Source organism: Muntiacus reevesi, chromosome 3 (genome assembly GCF_963930625.1).
Source record: "Muntiacus reevesi chromosome 3, mMunRee1.1, whole genome shotgun sequence".
NCBI lineage: Eukaryota > Metazoa > Chordata > Mammalia > Artiodactyla > Cervidae > Muntiacus > Muntiacus reevesi.
The window spans coordinates 124,030,203-124,054,978 of NC_089251.1; the positions used below are offsets into that span (position 1 = coordinate 124,030,203).

Sequence of the window (24,776 nt, forward strand, 5' to 3'; positions counted from 1 at the left end):
GGAAAAAATGACACACAATCAGACAGAAGTCCTGGATAATATATAAATGAAAATAATCTTTGAGTTAAATATTTTCATTTTGTCTCCCACAGTGTTATTTGAGAGAGGACCTTTTTTTTCTCTCAGTCACTACTTCACAGAAAAACAACAGGAGAAACGTTGAAGGATCCTAAAAATATCATTCTGAGAAATCCCTGGCCGAGCCCTTGTAGTGAAGAATCCACCTGCTATTGTAGAAGATGCAAGAGACAAGGGTTCAGTCCATGGGCCAGGAAGATCCTCTGGAGAAGGAAATAGCAAACCACTCCAGTATTCTTGCCTGGAGAATTCCATGGGCAGAGGAGCCTGGTGGGCTACAGTCCACGGGGCCGCAAAGAGTCAGACACGGCTAAACATGGCACATAGCTGATTCATATTCATAGCTCCTACAGTGTTATTTCACAGAGGACTTTTCTTTTTTTCTCTCTCAGTTGCTACTTCACACACACACAATAGAAAAACTAAGGAGAAAGGATGAAGTATTCTAAAAATATCATTCTGATCCTTTCTTTGCCCATTTTCTAAATGACCTGACACTGAACTCAATCTCTATGATCAGATAGCCATTTAAATGACCTTCTCAGCCTATGTTTTGAAATCTTTAGCTCATTTAAAGAGTAGTAATAGTCTTGTTAAGGTTCTTAAGTTAGAAGAAATAAAAATTCAGCATTTCTGTAACTCTGAAGAAAAATCAATTCCACATAGGTTTAATTTTTCTTCAATGGGCACAGAATATGATAAATTATAGGGAAGAAAAATGGCACTAAACATGCTATGTAAATTTGCTTTTCAAGAAATGTTGCCTCACATTACTATATTATTTGGATGAAAAAATTTTAGGCATTTTAACTAAATCTATATAATCCCATTGAAATAGATCAAGGAAGGAAACAAATTGTCCAGGTTCATGGTATTCTCTTTGTTTAATACAAAATGCGGGATCGGGATGGGGAATACATGTAACTCCATGACTGATTCATGTCAGTGTATGACAAAACCCACTACAATATTGTAAAGTAATTAGCCTCCAACTAATAAAAATAAATGAAAAAAAAATACAAAATGCTTACTCAGGTGTTTTCGATTTTATCTTTGTCTCTGTCCTAAACTTTAGGACATGGGAACCTTTATCTCCATGAAAATGTTAAAGAGTCCGCCTCTCTACACCACCTTATCCCATTTCCTTTACTTGTAAATTCTAATGGCACCACCCAACCCAACATGACCCTAGCTTGACCAGGAAATAATGAAAAAGTAATAACCTGTGTCCCTATTCCTCTCCACACTCCTAATACTCTATGGCTTTGATACATTACTAAATCATAAATAAATGTAATTAATATGGGCTGCTGTCACTTTAGATACTAGGTTGAAAATAAGAAATTAAAGATAACAAATACAGTATATCAATGAAATTTTTGTCAAAGAAGTTTTCTTGTCTCTTTACTAGATAAGTTCTGTGGAGTTTTTTCCATTTTAAGTGGGAAGTTGAATCACTTTAGTCAACTTAAAAATACAGCTTGGTAAATGATACCCTATAAATACCAAGAGGGGAGCATTGTGGTTCAGAAGTAGAATTCTTACCTCCCTCCCACGCCAAATATTAAACTGAATAAATATTGTTTTCTTTCAGATCAGTATTTAAGGACAACCAGGGAAATGTGGACAGAGATTCAAGATTTTCACCACTGTATAGACAAGAAAGTAACAAGATTTCAACTGAGGACCTCCTGAAACTAGTATCAGATTATAGAAGGTAGGACCTGGGGGATACTCTTGAAATCAACATGAATCAGTTACGTTGCTACTGTTGATTTATTATTTCTGAAAAAACAACAGTTAATTACCAGATTCTTCAAGTACCAATTTCCTTCAGAAAACAGATGCTTTGCAGATGACTTCACATATGCCCAACTGACACCCTAAGAGTAAATTTGCCAGAATAATATAGAAGGAGAGTGAAACATTAAATTATATCAGTTATTGATAGCTATGTAACAAATCACCCCCAAATCTAGTAACTTAAAATAACATCACTTTTACTCTTGAGTCCATAGTTTGAGCATGGCTAGGTGAGACTTTGTTTCTTCTATTTATGGCATCAACTGGAAGAGGGAAAATGAAGCTAAAGGACCCATTTTTCAGATAGTGCATTTGCTGACTGGCAAGTTGGTGCTGGCTGTTGGCTGGGAGCTTGGCTGGAACTGTGGGGTGGAGAGCTTGGTTCTTTAACATGGGAGCCTCTCCATCAGATGCTGTGGCTTCCTTGTGGCATGGTGGCTGGGTTTTAAGAGGAAGCATATCAAGGGACAGACAGAAATGTGATGATGTGATGATGTTAAGCTCTTTCATGATACATAACTTATCTAAAAGTATTAGTACTCTGACACACTCAGGATACTTGTATCCTCTGCCTCTTAACCAAATATTAGCTGTCTGCCTCTCCCATCTCAGAATCAACAATTTCTTATCAATTAATTTGTCTATCCAGAACTAAAATAATATACTGCTATGAAACATGATTAATATTTTATGTATCTTCAATAAATTATATATTTCTGTTTAACTAGAATAGAAGTTTGCTCAATGTCCTTTTTTGTTCTGAAAAAAATATAAACCTTTGAAAGCAAAATAAAAGTAGAACTGAGCCAATATTACTTTTTTGTGATTCTACAGTACCACTCTTTACATGGGGAGATCCTCCCCTTTTCAAACTTCTTGATCAAAACTCCTATAGTCACTAAGTAGAAAATAAGTATACTTTTCCTCTTTACTTTTTTCCAAATGTATTAAAACATGAAAAGTTGTAACACGACCGAAAGGAATGGGCAAAATGGAAGATCATATTGTCATGAAACCCATGTTATTGGTGTTTAGCAAAGAAAGTAATCATTATAACACTTAGAGGGCATCTAGAATACCCAGTGCCATACTGTGAGATTAGATTATTTCATAGATACCTCACACCTTATGACATGTATTCTTAGTAGTGTGCTGATAAATGTCTACCCCTGACCTCTGGCAGGGAAAAGCTGATTTGTACTGATAGCAAAATTCTATGGTGTAAATTGTCCTACCATTGCTGATTTCAAGCTACCAGTGGGGCTTGAGCAAACATGGAGTTGGGAAGAAATGTGCACACTATTACATGACATTTCCACCACACAGTTAGATGTAAATAACCTCAAGATCATGGCTCATCTCACCATGTAGTAAAACAGTTACTAAGTGATTAAAGTTTACTTATTACCTTGGTGTTTAATGTAATGTGTTTAATGGTAAGTTTATATAATTTTATTTTTAATAATGGCTGTGTTTTATAGTTAGCAGGCAAAATAACTGAAAATATAACCATCAACTCTCACAAGCTGGAAAGAGATGACTTGACCCAATGCTATAATTATTCTGCCTCTCAAAGTAGATTTCCTGAGAGGGGTAACATTTGAAACTGTGATCAACAACTTCTACCTTACTATAAAGGAAAATAGGGGAGAAGGTTTTAGGAAAGAGGAAGGGAAAGAAATTCAAGGACTCATAAATTAGAATGAATGTGGGAACAGGGTTAGGTGATGAAGAAGAGTCTACATACACTTTCAAGGGTGGAAGAAGAAGAACCAGGGTCAAGGAAAGGTCCCTTTTCCCCCTGGATTGTTGGTGAGGAGGGAAAAAGCAGTTATAGCAAAAAGCAGCCTTGCCTTAAAAAATTCTCAAAAAATTCCCCATGAAAGTGAATCATTTAAACCAATTCAAATACTAGTACCTTTTGTTAACAAAAGCTATCTACCATTTACCAAAAATAAGAATTTATATTGTACTCATTTGGCTATATAAGTGGTTATCTGAAGTGGTGCAAACAAGTTTAAAATATCCTTCAGAATATCTATAACTTGACCCCTCCCTGATTTTTAATTTTTATTTGCAAAATCACATACATTTTAGTTTTCAACTAGCTAAATGAAATTATTCACAGGTTATTTAGGGTTCCACTGTTTATTCTTATCAAAGCTCAGAATTACAGTTGACTGGTTTTTGTTTTCCTTGACAACTAGAATTAACTTATTGTGTGTTTGTGTGTGTGTGTGTGTGTCTATGCTGGCGTACTTTCACAGAGCTGACAGAATAAGCAAAACACAGACCATTCCTGGAAGCCTGGATATTGCTGTCGACAACATTCCTTTGGAGCATCCAAGTATGATGATGATGTCATGGTTTCTTTGTACAGTTTGAGTATTCAGTGGCTTTTTGGTTGGTTGATTGGTTGGTTGGTTGGTTGGATAGATGGTTTGTTACAAAGATTAGTTTGGGATTTTTTTCTTAAGGTTTGGGATAACTAATTCATTATCATGTAAAAATTTGGGATTTCTTTCTCCATTAGAATAGTCTTATAAGTTTTATAAGATAGGAACTATATTCAGAGTAACCTAGTATTCATCTGGTATACACCATACATCTAGCAGGATATTACACTATATCACTTAATCCTCAAACACTGAAGGATTGCAAAGGAAAGCAGTCAGTTTCAGATGTATTGACAAACCTAACCCACATTGGGCAATGCCACATCGTACTGCCAAGGGGCTACCCCAAACGCCGTGTGTAGCTACCCAGGTAGCCACGCCGTAGTTATAGCTGGGATGTTTCTAGACTCTCATTACACAGAGATCACGTATCTTTCTCAGAATATGGTCCATTTATGTTAGTGAAAATTTAAATTTCAGAAGCAGTTTCATTAATTTATAAGTAAGATCTTCAGAATTTATTTACAAGTGGTGAGATTGTTTTTTTCCTCCTTATTACGCTTTTTAGTGACTTTCTCGGTGGTGCAAATAATGAGTAAAGGCATTCTAAAAAGAGCTACAAACAGGAAAAGGATCATTATCACAGGATATTTGAATTACCATGAGCACTATTAAGTTTTTCATCCTTATGATTTTTCCACAAGTTGCTGTAATATGAAGAGGAAAAAAAAAAGCATTCTCACTTAACCCATGGCTCCAAATCACTTTTATATTGATTGGGGTGAAAAACCAGAAGATAAATTAAGCCATTTCCTCTACCTGACGTGTGGGACGTAGATGTTATTACCTAGGGAAAAGAAAAATAGTGAAAGAGAAAGCTAAAATATTCTCTCTGAACGAGCCAGAGAACATCAGAGAAATCTAAACATGCAATAAAAAAATTATAAATGATTTTTTGGGGGAAAAAAAATCTTGTAATTTGATTCCCAAGCATATTTAGCTAACCATTTTGCTTGTTTGGGCACAGAAAGATTCCAGATGGAGTAAAGGAAGGTATAAGGCCTTGCTGTCTTTCAGTACTGCAGGCTGAAGCCTCCAAACTATATAGTGACCAGTTTTGATTTATATATTCTTCATGGTCTTTTCCCCCTTTTAGGCTGTTTTTACAAGATTAGAGTTTAAAAGATGGTAAAAACTGAAGAAACAATTGTAACTAATAATGCAGGGGGTGATTATGACCAATATTATGAAGTCATTCCATAGGGAAAATTACTATTAAGCCCATTGGTACTATCAATAATAAATCCATTGGACAGAGTTGTGTTCCATCACAGATCAATTTTTATAGTGTTATGGTTAAGGTCAGTGGACTACTCTTTATCTTATATATGTTATCCGCTGAGTCATGTCTGACTCTTTGCGACCCCATGGACTGTAGCCCACCAGGCTCCTCTGTCCGTGGGATTTTCCAGGCAAAAATACTGGAGTGGTTTGCCATTCCCTTCTCCAAGGGATCTTCCCAACCCAGGGGTCGAACTCAGCCTGGTTAGTATGCTCAGAGGATCTCTAGCTAAAATTTACTTTTTATATGAAACTTATTACAAAAAGAAAATAGTTATAAATCCAAAAGATTTGCCAGTTTTGTTTTTTTTTTTTTTGGCAAATCTTTTGGATTTATAACTATGACAAAACCCACTACAATGTTGTGAAGTAATTAGCCTCCAACTAATAAAAATAAATGAAAAAAAAAAAAAGATTTGCCAGTTTTTTGAGACATTAGTTTTGATGTTAAATATATCACTAATTATCTGTCATGCTTGCCTCCTACAAATTTTTCATGCCAGCATAACTTAACGTAAATTAGTATACAAGTATGGAATTTCTGTTTTGAATAGATTCACTTTTAAATAGATTAAGTCTTGTTCACTTATGATCATATTCAATGACAAACTTTTATTTCTGATTTTTAAAGACTGTGTAACATCGTCCTTTATTCCTGTCAAGCCTTTCAATGTGACGGCAAAACCAGAACCCACAGTGGAAGTGGAGGAATTTATTTATGACTCAACAAAGTGTTGCCGTCCTTATAGAGTATACAAAAATCAGATTTACATTTACCCCAAGCACCTCAAGTATGATAGCCAGAAATGTTTCAACAAGGTATGATATGTTTCTGAAATATCATCCTCTCTCGCTACCCTATTTAGACCATATTAAGATGGCTTCTTGAAAGTTCAAATACAAATTACTATGAGCCAACACTTTGGGATAGAAAACCATTTGAAGAAAATGTTTAATGAGAGGCAGAGATGAGTTTTACTTTAAAAATATTTAAGGATGCACGTTTTGTAGTATATGAATAATCCTTTCTGAAATCAGCCCTAAATAATTTTGCTCTAGACTCTATTTTTAGTTTATTAAGAAAAACTCTGAAAATAGCATACCTGCACTTTCAATATGAGTCTTTTATTCCCTTTTAAATAATTTCTCCAAATCCTTCTGCTATTTCTAAGCACTATGAATAATATCACAAGAAAATGTTGGCTAGTCTACATTTTTCAGATTTAATTAGAAGCTACTTATTTTAGGCACTTGGATTGTTTTGTGATGCTATCTAACAGGAAATTACAATGTCCATTTCCTCTGCTGTAATTTCAGGCACGAAATATAACCGTGTGCATTGAATTCAAAAATTCTGATGAGGAGGATGCCAGGCCCTTGAAGGTGAGCCAAGCCCCTGAGGGAACGCAGCATAAAGAGGGAGGCAGGTGCCCTGGTTCCCTCCACCACCGAGAGGCTTTTATTTTAGTGTGCTTGGAAGAGGAACACTTAGTACATTTATTTTAAGTTTCCTAACATGTACCTGATTGAATAGCCACCATTAACTAGATCTATTAGAAATGCCAGTCTCATGGCTCCGCTTAGCTTTTCATGATTTGGAAAAAAGGAAGGCATTCTAGTGTGAAATCAATGCAAAGATTCCCCGCTGGAAGTCTTTGCCCTTTTCAAAGATTAGCCTGCGTCTCATGAATTCACCGTACTTGATTTCAAATGCCACATCCCAGCTGGGCTTCATGTGGTCTGTGCAGAAGGGCTGCTCCTACTGGCCTGATGGCTAATGCAGGTGCCCCGTGGGATGCTCACTTTTATGGAAGGTCCATGTGGCCATCTGCCTGAGGACCTGGGAAATGGCCCTGGGAAGCTGTTCCCTGCTGTTGATCACATGATTTAATAAGATCAATAAAACTATGAGGTTTGTATGAACTGGGCTGTTTGAACCTATAAAACTGCAACTAGATGGCTTTTTTCAGAGTTCATATTTGATGTGTGCTGTTTTTATTTTAGGCACTTCAAACAACATAAAGTAACCTATAAAAATAGAGTGGAAAATTCTTTTTAGTGGGCCTGCAGCCAGATCTTCCCAGTTTCAATGAATCAGAGGAAAGAGATAGTAAAGGACAAAACTAATTTCTAGCTAACCCCGACAATTATCTGAGATCATCTCTTAAAGCACTCTGTCAGGGACCAGTTGTATTCTCCAAACTCAGAAGGGTGGTAGCATTTTTCAGAAGAACAGTAATCAATTTGAGTGATTGAATGAATCATGCAGAGTAGAGAGAAAGAGTTCTTTAAAATTGTCCTAAGGTACTCTCAGCCTCCTCAGGTTCCAAGTTCCACAATAGCATTAGCAGCAGGAGAGAAAAACTAAAATGAAATGAAATTGTCAGGCGAACAATGGCAGTGAGCAGATGGCAAACACACCAGGCCTGTTAGAGCGTTGCTTATGGGGAAAATTCTTAAAAATGAAAAGTACTGGCAGGTATGTGTGACCTGTTTCACTGCATTCTAGAGCATTACTCAGAGATACAGCTAACTTCAGTAGAGGGACTCTGAACCTTGGGCTAAAGAGACTTCTGTAACAAGGAAGTACCATATCCCCATCCACTGGCCTGATTAGGACCTGAGATAGAAGAAAAATACAATATGGTAGAGCCTGGAACCACCCTAGGATTCCGGCATTCTTGGTTGGGGGTTGGCATGTCAAGTATTGGGGTCAAACCAAGCCTTGTGGTCACCCAGGACTGATAACCTTAAACTCTAGATCAGAGTTGGATACCATGGGCTGCAGGAATCAGAAGTGAACAGTCTCTTATCTCCAGTAATCAAAAGTTAGGTAGTGAACTGACACAGATATTCAGTTTTTATGTAATATCTACAGAGTGAATTAAAGCCTTCATATTTTCTTCAACAGTGCCCCGTTGTAGAATAAATACAGGACAGCAGATCAAAGAAGTTCAAGGTTAATTAGATGTCAGCTAAGCCTGGAAAGTTATCACAAAATTTATCTTTGTTCCAGAATGGGGAACTGAAAGAAGTTGTGGCCTTTCTGTGCTCAGGGTTAATTTCAGACCCTCATAATTATTCAACTCATGATTTTTTTAAACAGTGTATTTATGGAAAACCCGGAGGGCCCCTCTTCACCTCGGCTGCCTACACTGCAGTTCTGCACCATTCCCAGAATCCAGATTTCTCGGATGAGGTAAGGGTCAAGACTTCCTGCCCTCAGCAGCTCCTTAAAAGATGTGTGAGTGGGTGAGATAATACATGATGATAAACGCTTTCTCTTGACTACACCTCCGACTCAAGACATTCCTTAGCAGGTGTTTACATAACCAAGCTTCCAAAGCTACATTCATTGACAGTTGCCCCAGGACTATGTTGAAAATTCATTTATTTCAGCATATGATTGTCTTTTTAAAGTGTGAAATTTTTATTATATCATTCCTTTTAAATTAGATGAATTTTTTCCTTTTATTTCATTGGCTACTGTAACAAAGATCGTGTTAGATAGTTCTTACCAATCAGTAGCAGCATTTCATGTCTTAAGGAACAAAACAAAAAAGGCGAGAGTATGAGCCGGCCTTGTTGCTTATAATCTTTATAGTAATCGAAGGAGCTTGGACCCCCTCCCCTCAGGACCTACTCTGCCGCTTCTTAAGACTCTTTTATTATGTGCCAGGCACCATACTGTCCTCCAAGTACGCACCATCTCCTTTCATCCACTCAGCTTTCTCCAGAGAACCAGAGCCAATAGGAAGATAGATAGATAGATATAATTTAGTACAAGGAGGCTTTAAAGTCCCACAGTCTATCATCTCCAGCTGGAAACCCAAGAAAGTCATTAGTGTAGTTCAAAAGCCTGAGAACCAGAGTGCGTATTGTAGATTCCAGGCCAGGTTTGAAGGCCTGAGAACCAGCAGCACCAAGGGCAGGAGAAGATCAGTTTTCCAGGTCAAGCAGTTTGGCAGGGAGGGAATTCCACCTTCCCCAGCCTTCTTGTTCTATTCTGGACCTCAATGGGATGATGATCACCCACATGAGGAGGGCCATCTACTTGGCTCAATTCAAATTCAAATGCTGGTCTCTTCCAGAAACAGCCTTACAGACACGCCCAGAAATCATATTTAACTGGCTATCTGGGCATCCCATGGACCAGTCAAGTTGACACATAAAATGAACCTTCACGCCTTCCTACTTTACAGATAAGGAAATTGGGGGTCAGGAAAGCAACTCTGCCAAGGGCGTGTAACTATGAGGTGACAGTCAAAATGTAGGCCAGGCCATGTGACTGCAGAGCCTGAAGCTTCACCACTCTCTATAACACATGTGAAAAACTCACTGGGAGACTTCCCTGGTGGTCCAGTGGTTAGGACTCTGCACTTCCACTGCCAGGAACCTGGGTTCAATCCTTCATCGGGGAACTAAGATCCCATAAACAGTGCAGCGTGGCAAAAAGCAACAAAAAAAACAACAAAAAAAACTTCATTGGGTTAATGGTAAATTACTAAACATATGTCAGCTGGTAATATAAGTAGCTTCAGAAAAACAAGTTCCAATAATTAAATAATTTCTAACCATTAAACTAAGGTCTGAACTCATGAAACCTGTCAGTATGATGTCTGGGATTAAAAATATCACATCTTTTGTATTAATTTCCTGTTGCTGCTCTAAGAAATTATCTCAGTTTAGTGACTTAAATAACACACATTGATGATCTTGTAGTTCGTTGTGCAGGTCAGAACTCTGAAATGGGTGTCCAGGGCTGAAATCAGGTGTCAGCAGGGCTCCATTTCTCCTGGAGGCTCTGGAGAGAATCCTTACCTTGGTTTTCCAGTTTCTGGAAATGCGCACATTCCTTGGCGTTTGACCCTTTCCAGCAGTGTCATCACTCTGACCTCTGTTTCTCTCCTCACATTTCTTATGACCCTGACTCTTCTGCCTTCTGTGATAAGGACTTTTGTGATTACATTGGCTCTCCTGGGCTAATCTGGTTTAATCTCCCCATCTCAAGACCTTTAACTTGGTCGCACCTGCAAAGTCCCTTTTACCGTGTAAGGAAACATATTCATATCTTCAGGGGATTAGGACATGGGGGACATCTTCCCATGCTAAGTTGTTCAGTGGGGCCCAACTCTTTGCAACCCTATGGACTGCAGCCCACCAGGCTCCTCTGTCCTTAGGATTCTCCAGACAAGAATACTGGAGTGAGTGGGTTGCTATGACTTCCTCCAAGGGATCTTCCCGACCCAGGGATCGAACCTGCATCTCTTATGTCTCGTGCATTGGCAGACAGCTTCTTTACCACTAGCACCACCTGGGAAGCCCCAGGGGACATTGTGGTGGTGGGGGGGTGGATTATTATTCTGCCTATCACTCTTGGTTACACTCGGACCATTTTTAAACTTGTTAAAAGAACACTGATGAAACCACAGACTTAAGGAACGTTTTCTCCTTCCTCCACATCCGTTTAATGCTCTTAATTTTTTCCCAATAAATTTAGGACAGAGGTGAAAAAAAAATTAAGAGAAAAGTCTATTAGCGTATTACTGAATATTTACTACAGTACTGACCCCTTGACAAAGCCCACCTGAAAGGCGCATTCTCTGTCAACGTATAAGATTAAAAGGAAAAAAAGAATGTTCTTAGAGTTAAGTATGGCTTTTAATCTCTCTCCCTCTCATGTACTTCCTGGGATCCTTGTAAAAGCCATGAGCTTCTCCACAGGAGAATGTGTATCTAATGAACAGCCTAGTGAACTATGCCATGCAGATTCAAAACCATTTTCTTCTTTGTATTGCAAAAAAAAATGATTGCATTAATTATAAGCATGGCTATCAATTCTTCTAAGACACTGTTAAAAATATAATGTGAATATTTGCAGTACTTACTTATGAGGAGTATTTGCCTTAATATCTAGTTTAACTGGAATTCTTAAGCACCTTTTTCATTCCTATGTGCTCTGGCTAATAAAAGAAAATTTCATTCAACTGCATTGTTAGTTATTGCATGCTTTGAACTATACATTGGCTTTTGTTACCAGGTTAGCATGCTGGCATGTAACGAATATATGTAAGCTGCAAACCATTCTAATTCAGAAGTTCTCAAACTTTACCAGGTGTAGAATCACCCAAAAGGCTCATTAAAACACAGATTACTGAAACCTCACCCCGCCCCCGTCAATATTTGGATCCTGTATATGTCTGGGATGCGGCCCGAGAATTTACATTTTTAGACAAGTTTCTAAGTGATGCTGATACTGCTGTCCCAGGGATGACACTGAAAATCTATTAATAAATTCTCTCCTGAACAGTGTAAAAATAAATTAACTAGCTATATAGATGCACAGAGTCTAATAAATAAATTGGTAGATAATTTGCTTGGGTCTCTGGGCTTCCTTGGCGGCTTAGCTGGTAAAGAATTCGCTTGCAATGTGGGAGACCTGGGTTCAATCCCTGGGTTGGGAATATCCCCTGGAAAAGGGAAAGGCTCCCCACTCCAGTATTCTGGCCTAGAGAATTCCATGGACTGTAGAGTCCATGGGGTCACAAAGAGTTGGACACAACTGAACAGCTTTCACTTCACTTTCACTATCACCTCATTGCTTGATTTGATGTTCTAGAAACTACCTAGTTGCTAATATTGAGCTGAATGTAGGTTACTTGCCTGGGATCCTGGGATTCCACTGTGACAGATGTTCTTGTCCTGGAAGGTCCTAGTAATTACTGACGAGTCTGTCCTCCTAAATGACTCAAAGCCCCCTCACGTCTCTTGCCTTGGTTGCTTCCTCTGTACCATCCTACTTCACAAGACTGTTGAGGGAACTAAATGACAGAGGCTCAAAACCTGACAAGTATGACATGTAGAGGATTTAAAAACCTTTCTTTCCAGGAACAAGGAGGATGCTCCTCATTACGTCTTATGTTGTATGTATGTTGTTTAGTCACTCAGTCATGTCCGACTCTTCTGTGACCCCAATGCCAGGCTCCTCTGTCCATGGGATTTCCCAGGCAAGAAAGCTGGAGTGGGTGGCCATTTCCTTCTCGAGGGGGTCTTCCCGACCCAGGGATCAAACCTGCATCTCCTGCATTGGCAGGTGGAGTCTTTACCACTGAGTCACCTGGGAAGCCCTTATTATGTATATTCTTCACCTATATCAATTTTATGCTTATGTTTATTTAGAAGCACCACCTATAGAACTGGAGCATGACCTCTGCACAAAATGACTCACTACTTAGTTACAACAATGTATTTTTTATGCAGTATACATCACATGTATTTTTGCGTTATTTTTAAAAAGGGGTACAGTCCATCATGTCCAGCTACACTGTTTCTCAACAAGAGGCCTATGAGTTGCCTGGGGATCTTGTTAAAATGAAGATTCAGATTCCATGTGTCTGGAGTAGTGTCTGAGTTTCTGCACATCTAACCAGCTCCCGAGGATGCTTGTGCAACTGGTCCATGCACACCCTTTGGGAGGCGAGGACAACTTAATTCATGTCCTTGGTGATAAGTCCTTAATCTGTGCCTTATTTACATTGTACAGTTATGTCTCCTTGTGTGTTTTTCATACATGTGTGTCTGTGTGTGTGTGTGTGTGTGTTTAATTCACGGCGGAATCTGTTGTTTAGTCACTCAGTCGGGTCCAATTCTTTGCGACCCCATGGACTGCAGCATGCCAGGCCTCCCTGTCCTTCAGTATGTCCTGGAGTTTGCTCAAACCTATGTCCCAGAGCTTGCCCATGATGACATAAATTACCTAAGGAGAAAAACTGGGTAGTCTAAATTACCATCATCCACCACAATAAAGAAGTAAAAATATAATCTTGACGCATTAGTGCTAGCAGGATGGATAGTACTAAGAATTAAATCAGTACTTCTAGTGCTGACTATTAAACATGGACCTAGCTTTCGGTTAAAGACTTTTTAAAAGGTTAAAGTGCCTATGCTTTGTCTTGCCCTGCCCCGAGGAAAATGATTTGAGTTTCAGCCCAGCTACTATCTCTTTCATTGCAGGTGAAGATTGAGCTCCCGACACAACTTCATGAGAAACACCATATTCTGTTCTCTTTTTATCATGTCACTTGTGACATCAATGCAAAAGCTAACGCCAAAAAGAAGGAGGCGCTGGAAACACCAGGTACTGACCAGAAGCAATCCGACATAGCCATACATGTCATCTCTGGGACTTGAATTGGAAAGTACTTGAAAAGCTCTGATTTATTTAGCGTTTTTTAACTGTTTTGTATTCATAAATGGTAAATCGCTTTGTTTTTACTCCTCACTATGAAGGTTTGTACTGAAAAGTTTCCTCTCTGTTTTTCTTTTGTACAGTTGGATATGCTTGGCTTCCTTTGATGAAAGATGACCAGATAGCTTCTCAAGAGTATAATATCCCAGTAGCAACAAGCCTGCCTCCAAATTATTTAAGCTTTCAAGATTCTGCAAATGGGAAGGTACTGGGTAGCATATAACTTAAGAGAAAAGATACATGCGCAAAGTGGCATGAGGTTATCTTCCTTTGGCTATTTAAATTAACCCCACCTTTATGTATTCATCCATTGTAATTAGGAATCAACTGTACCTGTAATATTTCAATACCTTGTTTCGTTTGTGGCCAGTAGAAATGATCTATTCAAAATGCTCCCCTGATATCATATTGGTATCATTTACTAATACTGCCAAATGTATTTGCATCTCTCATTTTCCATCTCTATAGTAATGTGAAACTAATGGATCAAGGTGGCAAATTAACATAAACTAAATAACCTGTTTATTGATATTTCCTTTCTCTCAAATTGCCACAGTGACAGTAACAAACTCTTTTTTGCAGCACACTGGGAGTGATGTTAAATGGGTCGATGGTGGTAAACCACTTTTCAAACTATCGACATTTGTTGTATCAACAGTGAACACTCAGGTGAGCATGTTGTCCTGATACTATCCAGCTGCAGACCAAAATTCCAGAAGTGTATTTATCAAGATGACACTTCCCTTGGAAGATGATTTGCTTCCCATGACCCCACCCAACATATAAAAATGTGAAACATTTAAAATAAAAATTGTGGGTCTTTCCCTTAAAACTCAGTCTAATTTCCAATGCCTACCCAAGCCTCCTCTCATGGAGCAAAGGCCATGAAGTGGGCAAAACTGTATCTGAGAGCAACTTTGGTCAACTGCTGACCCAGTGACTTTGGACAAGTCACTTCACCCCTGCAATCCCATGTCCTCATCAGGAAAATAATAACAATAAAGGAAAATCTCCACCTAAGATTGTAGTGAGGTTCAAAATGAGAAAGTGCATGTGAAAATGTCTCATGAACTACAAAATGCTATATACAGGGAACTAGTACCACTGTCATATTGCCATAAAATTCACCCCTTCCCTCGCAAGGCAGCTTATTTTAGCACAGTGGGAGAACTTTTATGATACTGATTATACACTACAAAGCAAACTGTTACCTGTACATAGAATATATATTACTCCTTTTTTAAATTCAATGTACATTTGGTTGTTGCAGTTGTGTATGTGTGTTTGGTTTTGTGGTTTTTTTTGGTTTTTTTTTTTTTGGTTCAAGCTGCTTTAGCACATACTTGGTTGCTAAGAAAAGTGAAATAATCCAGGTACCACCATATATTGGATCAAAATGTCTTTCCATAACCACTGGTGCCTCAAGCCAAATTGAGTCCTTTTTCCAATCCTCTGTCCGTAACTCCTTAAATCCTTTTCTCTGATGCCGTCAGCCCCAGTCAAGTCCCACAAGATGATCATTCTCCACCAAATCCTGCGTTTATGTATCTCAGAATCCCGAGTTTCTCTTTGTCATGCTTCCAGCTACTTTCCTCCAAACGGCTCAAGTCTCTCTCTGACTCACGTTACTTACCTTTCTCTACATCAGCTTCCACTGCCCACAGACTCGTCGCCCTGGGAGACACTGTCTTCCTTCCTCCATAGCGGTATTTACCTCAGTTTTCGAAGACCCAAGGCCCTCTCATGCGCTCTGCCCTCTGTCTGCTTCATTCCTCCAGGACACAGGGATTTTGTGACACTCTGCCTTTCCTCAGCCAGGAAAGCTATCTCTCTCTCTGCCTCCCCTCCCCTCATCAGTCCTTCACCTCCTGTCCATCCTTCAAATCTTGGTTCAAATATCATCTCCTCAAAGAAGTCTTCTCTGTCCGCTGACCCCTCAGATATGCTGTATCATCATATCACACACCCTCTGACACCCTGTTTTCCTTTGAAGCACTTGTCTAATTGTGAGAAAATAGGTATGTGTGGAAACTGTGGTGTAGTATCCATCTCAGGGGCATTATGGAAGGACCAGAGGAAGGGTGTGGGTTTTCCTTGCCCAGAGCTCTTTCCTCCATGCCTGCTGAGGATCTGACAAATAACGTGAAACTGAAACTATTACTTACACACACACAAACCACAGATGCCCCTCTAGAGCTGACAAATGCCAGAGAAACACCCAGAAGACTGTGAAAAGTCAAAGTGCTAGTTGCTCAGTCATGTCTGACTCTCTGTGACCCATAGACTGTAGCCCGCCAGGCTCCTCCGTCCATGGGATTCTCCAGGCAAGAATACTGGAGTGGGTTGCCATTCCCTTCTCCAAGGGATCTTCCTGACCCAGGAATCGAACCTGGTTCTCTGGCGTTGCAGGCAGATTCTTCGCCATCTGAGCCGCCAGGGAGTCTGTATCCCGCTTCCTGAATATGTAACGTTGACCCCCGGCATTTCCCATGTGACATTTGCTTCAGGAAACAGCATTAAAGGACAGATTGGTTTGCTCCAGCTTCCATTAGAAAATACCACAGATGGGATTGCTTAAGCAACTGAAGTATGTTTTCTCACAATTGTAGAGGCTGGTCGTCTGAGATCAAGGTGTCAGCAGTGTTGTCTTCTTCCAAAGCCTCCCTCCTTGGCTTTCCTCTGTGTGTGAATATCCAAGTGTGCTCTTCTGTAAAGACATCAGTCATATTCAGGATTAGGACCACACTAACTACCATAGTTCCGTGGACGGAAGAGTGTGGTGGGCTACAGTCCATGGGGTGGCAAAGAGTCGGACACGACTGAGCGACTTCACTTTCACTTTTCACTTAAGCACCATAATTACCTCTTTAGAGGCCTTATTTTCAAATTTGGTTACAACCTGAGGTACTGGGAGTTGGAGCTTCAACACATGGATTTTTGAGGGGACACAATTCTGCCCATAACAAAGGACAGGAGTCAACTTTTGTTTCACGATGGCAGGTGGACTTCCTAATTTTTTTTATTAACACTGACATTTTAAATCTGAAAATATCCCTGTGCATATTAAACTGTACCCATTCTCATGTGTATTAAAGAATACATAAGAATAAATGATAGAAGTCTGTGGACGAAGCAGGAACAGGAAGATGATAGAAGGCAATTTAAGAAAGAAAGAAAAAAAAAGAGGGAGGAAAGGAGGAACAGAGCCAAGAGAAGGCGTTCTCTAGCCATTGTCACGTGGCCCAGAAGGAAACAAGTCTCTGAGAATGAAATAGGAAGGAAGCAGACTTTGTGGTTCAAGTCAAGTCCTTGGTGTGCCAGAACATCCATGAAAATGAGAGGTCTGTCTCTCTGCCTTCTTGGTAAAGCACCTCACATCAAGTCATCTGTCCTGCAGAAGGACTGACCTCCCATCACCATGATTATTGCACAGCTTATGTGTCATCAAAAATATCAATACTTTTTTTGCTGTTTCAGGATCCACATGTGAACGCATTTTTCCAACAGTGCCAAAAAAGAGAGAAAGATATGTCTCAGTCACCTACCTCGAATTTCGTCCGCTCTTGTAAGGTAACATGACGTGCAAATAGCTGCAGTGGTCTCCAGGATGGAAATGGGCAGAACAGACCTTTACATTTTGCATTAAGTAGCAAGCTTCAGGGTAATCATTCTTAAAGATTGTTAAACACCTTATCAATTCCAAGAAGAAATTATTTTATTTCACAGTTCCTAAAAGGTATCTGTCTGTATAATGGAACAGTAAGCAAAGATCAGTTTCTCCAAAATAAAAATAATTGAAAATCAGAATCAATTGACTCTAAATTAGTTAATTAGAAGTAGAGTCTTTGCAACATTTACCCTCATGCCTGTATGTCATGAGAAATGCCATGAAAAATAAGGTCAAACAAAGGTGAACTACTGTATTCATATTCAAGTCCAGATGAACATCAGTCGAATGTGCTTTAAATTTAATCAGTGACTTTTTTTTTGTCCTGCCAATTTAACAGAACTTACTGAATGTGGAAAAGATTCATGCAATCATGAGTTTTCTGCCTATAATCTTGAATCAGCTCTTCAAGGTTCTGGTACAGAATGAAGAAGATGAAATAAGCACCACTGTGACCAGGTATTCATAGCAAAGCCTTGGGAGAAGAGATTTTATAAGCTGTGATGATAGGCAACTTTAATTTTAACTGAGTGGCTGCATAACTGTGTGTGCTTACATTTTGTTTGAACACATATGTCAAAGTTAAGTATGTCTCACTCTTGAGTTCTTACCTTCTAATCATCTATTATTATCATCCAAGTGGAGTTTTAGACCTCTTTCTTTAACTTTTCCTTTGTGCTTTTTAATTATACTTTTTTATTTTGAGATAGTTATAGAGGCACATGCAGTTGTAAGAAGTAATACAGAAGAGAGCCCATGTTCTCTTTAGATGTTCCCAGTGGTGACATCTAGCAAAACTATAGGACAGTATCAATCCCAGAATATTGACATTGAAAGAGTCAGGAGACAGAACATCCCCCTTCCCAGAAGGATCCTTCATGTTGCCCTTTTATTGACACACCTACTTCTTTCTCCCTGCCCCTTATTCCTGGCAACTGCTAATCTGTTCTCCATCTCTAAAATTTCATTACTTTAAGAATTTCATATATGCTATATTGAAATTTTATATGTAATATGAGTACATATATTTTTATATATAATGTTATATATTATATGTATTTATATAAGTTGATAAATTTTTTGTATATGCTATTTTAAATTTATATGCATTATATATTTTATATATATGAATATGGATTTATGAGAGCTTCCCAGGTGGTGCAGTGGTAAAGAATCCTCCTGCCAGTGCAGGAGACACAAGAGACACAGGTTCAATCCCTGGGTCGGGAAGATCCCCTGGAGGAGGAAATGGCAACCCACTCCAGTATTCTTGCCTGGAGAATTCCATGGGCAGAGGAGCCTGGGGAGTTACAGCCCTTGGGGTTGCAAAGAGTTGGACACGGCTGAGCATGCACACATGTACAAATATGGAATTATATGACAGTGTGTAACCTTTGGGAATTGGCTTTTTTCACTCAGCAAAGCTCTCTGGAGATTCATCCAGATTGTTACATCAATCAGTAGTTCTTTCCTTTTTATGTGAGTAGTATTCCATATCATAATATGTTTAAAACTCACCTGTTGAAGGATAGCTGGATTGTTTCCAGTTTTTGGTAGATTTGGGGTGAATATAAGTTTCCATTTATGGAGTAATCTCTGAAATGAATAGTTGCTAGGTCATATGGTAGTTATATGCATTGGATTTTTTTTTCATATTTATTTATTTATTGAGTCTTAGTTGCGACACACAGGATCTTTAGTCTTTGTTGCAGCATGCAGGATGTTTAGTTGTGGCATGCATACTCTTAGTTCCAGCATGTAGGATCTAGTTCCCTGCCCAGGAATTGAACTCAGGCCCTCTGCATTTGGAGCTCAGAGCCCTAGCCACTGAGCCACCGAGGAAGTCCCATATGTGCTGGTTTTAAGAACATACCAAATTATTTTCCAGAGTAGCTGTACCATTTTTTTCCCACTAGATCTTATTTTTCTTTTTATGTTCAATTTTTCTTTCACTGTTGTCGCTTTAAATTGCCTTCACTACGTTCTTTCAACATTACTAATCTGTATGGTGACTTTAGCAAATTACAATCTTCTCTTTCTAGAGGTAGGGTTTTCAATTAATTATTGAATCATATATTCCTAAAGTTCATTTTTAAAAAAATATTAGTCACAGCATTCTGGAAAAAAATTACTCTTGACGTTGAAATGTCTCTAGTACCTTCATAACTCCCATGCATATTATTAGCCTCTTTCAGAAAGACAGTCATAGCTCAGCTGGTTGAGAATCCACCTGCAATGCAGGAGACCCTGGTTCGATTCCTGGGTTGGGAAGATCCCCTGGAGAAGGGATAGGCTACCCACTCCAGTATTCTTGGGCTTCCCTGATGGCTCAGATGGTAAAGAGTCAGCCTGCAATGTGGGAGACCCGGATTTGATCCCTGGGTTGGGAAGATCTCCTGGAGAAGGAAATGGCAACCCACTCCAGTATTCTTGCCTGGAGAATCCCCATGGACAGAGGAGCCTGGTGGGCTAGAGTCCATGGGGTCGCAAGGAGTAGGACACTACTGAGTAACTAAGCATAGCATCATTTTTAAAGTAAAACTCTGAAGCTAGAAAAGTAAAACTCTGAAGCTAGAAAAGTAAAACGTCTCTAACATTTCTACAACCAGCCAGTTCTGGAGCCAAATTAGAAGTCCCCAACTGTGCCTTCAGATTGTGCTCTTTCCAGCATGAGTATATGCATCTGTTGGCAAAACTCCTAAATATTGCAGCAGATAGACCTGTTAAAATTCTGAGATATTCCTAAGCACTACAGCCATGGAGTAACTGCAAGTATTAATGTGAAGAAATCAACCTGTGCCACCATTGCTACTGGACTCTAACCCAGCTAAGGAGTAAAAGCCAAAAACTTACATCTTAGACTAAAGACTTTTTCCAAAAGCACGTATATAACACCTCTAAGTTGGAAGACAAGCTCTTTAAAAACAGAATGTGATACTTAGAGGTTAACGATCTTAAGTTTTAATAAGGTACTAAAAACAATTCCTTTTCCAAAAAGACAGGGTCAGCAGACTCAAACTGTAATAGCATACACAACTTGGGCAAAAATGTCTCCAATGTAATATTTCAGCCATAAGACATTACTTTTATCTTAGTGTTTAGAGATTTCAAGGTTGGAAATGGCTAATAAAGGTTACAGATACTGAACACCCAGTACTGAGTTTGAAGTTGGTTCATTCATTCATTCAGTAATGACTGAGTGCCTAGCTTACCAAGCACTTCAGTGACAAACCAAGAAGTATTTTGCTGCCTTCTCCAGAAAGGCCACTCAACAGCTTTGCTTTTCCAGGGTTCTGACCGACATCGTGGCCAAGTGCCATGAGGAGCAACTGGACCACTCTGTCCAGTCCTACATTAAGGTACGAAGTTGCCGGGCGTTGGTCGTATCCCCTTGTGCTATGTGGCTTGTCTCATTTCCTGTCTGCAATAAGTGGGAAGCTCCCCTCTTTAGCCGAATGGTGCCCACCCCAGTCATATTGAACTTTCCCTTTAGTGACTTAGAACTCCTTCTTTTTGCCTTGATGGGCTTAATGTATTGTTTCAATGTATAAATAATGCATACATGTGCAAATGAATATTTATATGGGGAGAACAAGCAAAGAAAGAGGAGGAGGAGAAAACGAACGTACGGTCTTTTGCAATCAACATTAGAAATAAATGAAATTTCTCTGTAAGTTTAAGGAAGACGTCTCCTGTTGGTTTGTTGAATGCGCTGTGTTTCTTCTGTAATGTTTTCTTAGCTCTTTTTATTGTTTTCTCAGGCATTATTTCATTTTCCCAGTTACTGTATATTTGTACCTGCTTCTGGTATGTTAAGTCCTTTCTCCTCCGGCATGAACCACCAGCCCATCCCATCAGTGTTCACTGCTTCCTCCAGTGGCCCTTGTCAGATGTTCACTTGGACGTGTTTATATTCTCATTTTCAGTTGGCCTGTGAATTTATGCCAGTGAACTTGTGATGATGTTTGCACATTATAGTTCCAGCCTAAAGGTGATCTTCTTGACAGAAAATAAAAAACCCACCCAGAGATAAATAAAAGTATCTTATATTCCTTTATATATATAAAGGACCTAAATTTCAACTTTTATGCATAGATTATCTCTTTTAGAGACATAGAACTTTTTAATTAAAAGAACCTATTCCATGAATATATATAGATAGACATACACCCATGTAGTTTAGATGTCTGAAAAGGCAACCAGAGAAGAATTTGGGGTCTTTTGTGCTAAAATTTTGTGACAGCAAGAAATAACTAGAAATTTTATTCTGGAGTGAACCCCTCTGGGATATTATCAGTGAGGAATTACACCCATTACAGTTTTATATTAACATGTTTTCTATCTGTCAGAAAAATTAAGTGTCTTCTCAAATATCTAAGTATGAGTGTGTGCCCTTAAAATAGCCCATATACAAAAAAATAGTAATTTCACAATAATTTCCCTCTGGTATCATTTTACCCAATAAGATCTACAACTCAATTGCCAAAGGCCAGTTCCACCTACAAATGCCTTTTTAGTTGGCTCTCTAAGAGGCATAGCTTCTTTTTATAGGGTATTGATGAATTTACTGTTCAATAGAATCATCTATAGAATTTTCATTCTCTCAACCCTTACCCCAATTTTCCATTTCAAGCTCCAGAGGGCATGAAAGGAAAAGAATACCCCAATCTCTATCATACAAAGTCATCTCCTTTTCAACACACGTATTAATTACCTTTTTCCAGTAGAATTACCAGAAATTGTGTTTAGAACCCACTGATGTGACTGTTTTTGTGACAGCCGAGGTTAGTTCCTGATGAGAGCCTTCTATCAGCTCGTAGAAGCGATCTATAATGCTCTTGGAGCAGTGTCCTGGCGGTGCTTCCTGGAGCAGTCTTTATTTTTAACCAGGATATTTAAAAAATCCTGACGAGACCATTTGATTTTGTGATGTAGGAAGATACTTATTGAGTTTGCTTTGTTTTCTCCAGTGGACCACGTTTTGTCAGTGTTTTAAATCTAGAAATACACCTACGTGGATTTTCAAGCTGATGACAATTCCTAAAGATGTTTCGTAACATAATTTCACATGTCTAAAACAAAGACAGACAAATACATATAACCAACTAAAATTTATTCTGGAAAGAGCACTAAAGTAGAAAATGGAAAACTAGATTCTAGTTAGGGTTAGATAGTTAACTCAGAGTGATCAGCCTGTCTGAACCTCACATTTCCTCTCTGTGAAGTGAGATGGGTGGACAAGATATACATCCAGCTATCTGACTCTGTGCTTGACTCCTGCTATAGTGCCTGGCTGACAGCCTGACCGTGACCAAGGAGTCTGATTTTTTTTTCACCCTTAGTGGAAAAAAATTATTTTCTAACATATACAATAATATTAAGCTCCACACCTAAGAGTTTAATGAAAACTGGGGTCAATACCTGCTTCGATGTCCTTGCAAGTGTGATAGTTGATATAGTTCATACTTATTCAGAAATATACTAAACACCATTTCAAGTTCAGTGGTGCTAAATGCTGCTAACTCACTCCATCTACGATATCCAAAATGCACACATACACCCACCATGTCTTTTTCAAAGATGTATGTCTAAAGTCGATCTAATTAGATACCATCGTTTATAGCTATTCATGGGATTGACATGGTTTAGCCAAAATTTTAAAAAATTTCAGAGCTAGTCAAAATGCCCTTGGAGCTAAGTTACTGTGCATGGGATTAGATAGTTGATTACATTACCCTTGTAGGAGTCATAATCCATGAGGGGGAAAATTGTACTACTCTTGATTTTAGCTAGTTTCATGCATCTCTTAGCCTTATTTTTCTCCTTTGGGATGAGCTTGGAGAAGTCAGATGCCTCAGGAGATTTAGGCATCAATGTTCTATGAAGTCAAAGACATAACTATAGACCCAAATGCAAAGTGCCTCTGCTTTGCTTCTTGTCTGTCTTCACCCTTGACTATAGTGAAGTCCAAACTGTGAATATTATAAAGAAATGAACTTCCTTGAGGCAAACCCAACCCATAAATAAAACTTATAAGCATTTTGTATTTTAAATACATGTGCATGAATTGATACTTAAAATATATGAAGAAATATGAAAAACTAAACCATGACATGCACTCACTGTGCCAACAACCAATCTTTTAAGGAAAAAGCCAGCATCATTTGTTATCTTACTGACGGCCAATGTTTATGAACCTCTTGGTCGCCGTGTCTCAGCATGAGATGGTAGTGGATCCTGGGCTTGTGGGCAACTCTCCTCCTGGCCTCTGGAAGGCACCAGTTTCCCCACTTGGCTATTTGAGTGGGTGCTCTACCCTTTCAGGATGAAGAAATGCTACCATGCCACCCACCTGTTGCCAGTGGAAGGAAGGAGAAGGGGAAATGTGCCCTAAGTAGGTGGGTCAAAGCCCTCCATGTTTCCTTGAACCCACTAAATTGCTCTCTGATCTTCTTTTTGATTTCTACTAAGAGTGTTTCAAGGAGAGCTTAGGTGAGCAAGGCTCTACCTGCACAAAGCCCTCAGTAGGAGCAGGTGTGCATTACACTTCCCATTGGGCCTTCATTTATTTCATGACAAAATCTGGCATGAGCAGATAATTTTGAGACATGAGTTATTCATGGAACATAATTTTTGACCTTTGTGTTTAAGTATTTAACTTTTTTTCACTGTTTGGATTTTCTTCAGTTTGTGTTCAAGACTACGGCATACAAGGAGAGAACTATACATGAAGAACTGGTTAAAAATATGACTGGTCTTTTGCAATCAAATGACTCCACAACAGTCAAGCATGTCCTGAAGGTAAAGACTTTAAAGATGGGCTTTCATTGGGATGGCTTACACTCAACTCTGAAGATGATAGGATTCATTGATTTTTATAGATCATTTCTCTTATGGTTTCTGGTATAAGCTTCATGTTGGAACAGTAGCATGTGACCCCATGGACTGTAGCCCACCAGGCTCCTCTGTCCATGGGAGTCCCCCGGCAAGAATAACTGGAGTGGGTTGCCATGCCCTCCTCCAATGTTAAGAGAACAGATCATCTTTAAAAGTAGAATGGACTCAGGTTCTTTGGCCTAAAGGCAAAATGAATGACTCTTAAGAATGACCTAAAACATTCAAAAATACTAAGTGTACCCAAAATTAAGTTTATGGGGTTTTTAGGCACAGTAAGAGGAAAAATACCAACAAAAGGGTTAATGGTGTATTAATGAATAGACTGACAGCAGAGAGGAGGCAGAGA

The 24,776-nt window shown here is 39.0% G+C and overlaps 1 protein-coding gene across 7 annotated transcripts in view; it reads left to right on the plus strand.

The window, feature by feature from the left end:
- The window catches only part of DOCK10 (dedicator of cytokinesis 10), a 295,733-nt gene that overhangs the window by 209,952 nt on the left and 61,005 nt on the right, over window positions 1-24,776 (plus strand). For all 7 annotated transcript variants that reach the window (XM_065930453.1, XM_065930455.1, XM_065930452.1 and 4 more), the window contains exons 15-26: window positions 1,673-1,795; window positions 4,149-4,228; window positions 6,250-6,437; window positions 6,936-7,001; window positions 8,725-8,817; window positions 13,632-13,755; window positions 13,950-14,071; window positions 14,449-14,535; window positions 17,344-17,436; window positions 17,874-17,992; window positions 20,823-20,892; window positions 24,221-24,334. In XM_065930453.1, coding sequence (XP_065786525.1) covers window positions 1,673-1,795; window positions 4,149-4,228; window positions 6,250-6,437; window positions 6,936-7,001; window positions 8,725-8,817; window positions 13,632-13,755; window positions 13,950-14,071; window positions 14,449-14,535; window positions 17,344-17,436; window positions 17,874-17,992; window positions 20,823-20,892; window positions 24,221-24,334 — 1,279 coding nt within the window. The remainder of the gene's footprint in view (window positions 1-1,672; window positions 1,796-4,148; window positions 4,229-6,249; window positions 6,438-6,935; window positions 7,002-8,724; window positions 8,818-13,631; window positions 13,756-13,949; window positions 14,072-14,448; window positions 14,536-17,343; window positions 17,437-17,873; window positions 17,993-20,822; window positions 20,893-24,220; window positions 24,335-24,776) is intronic.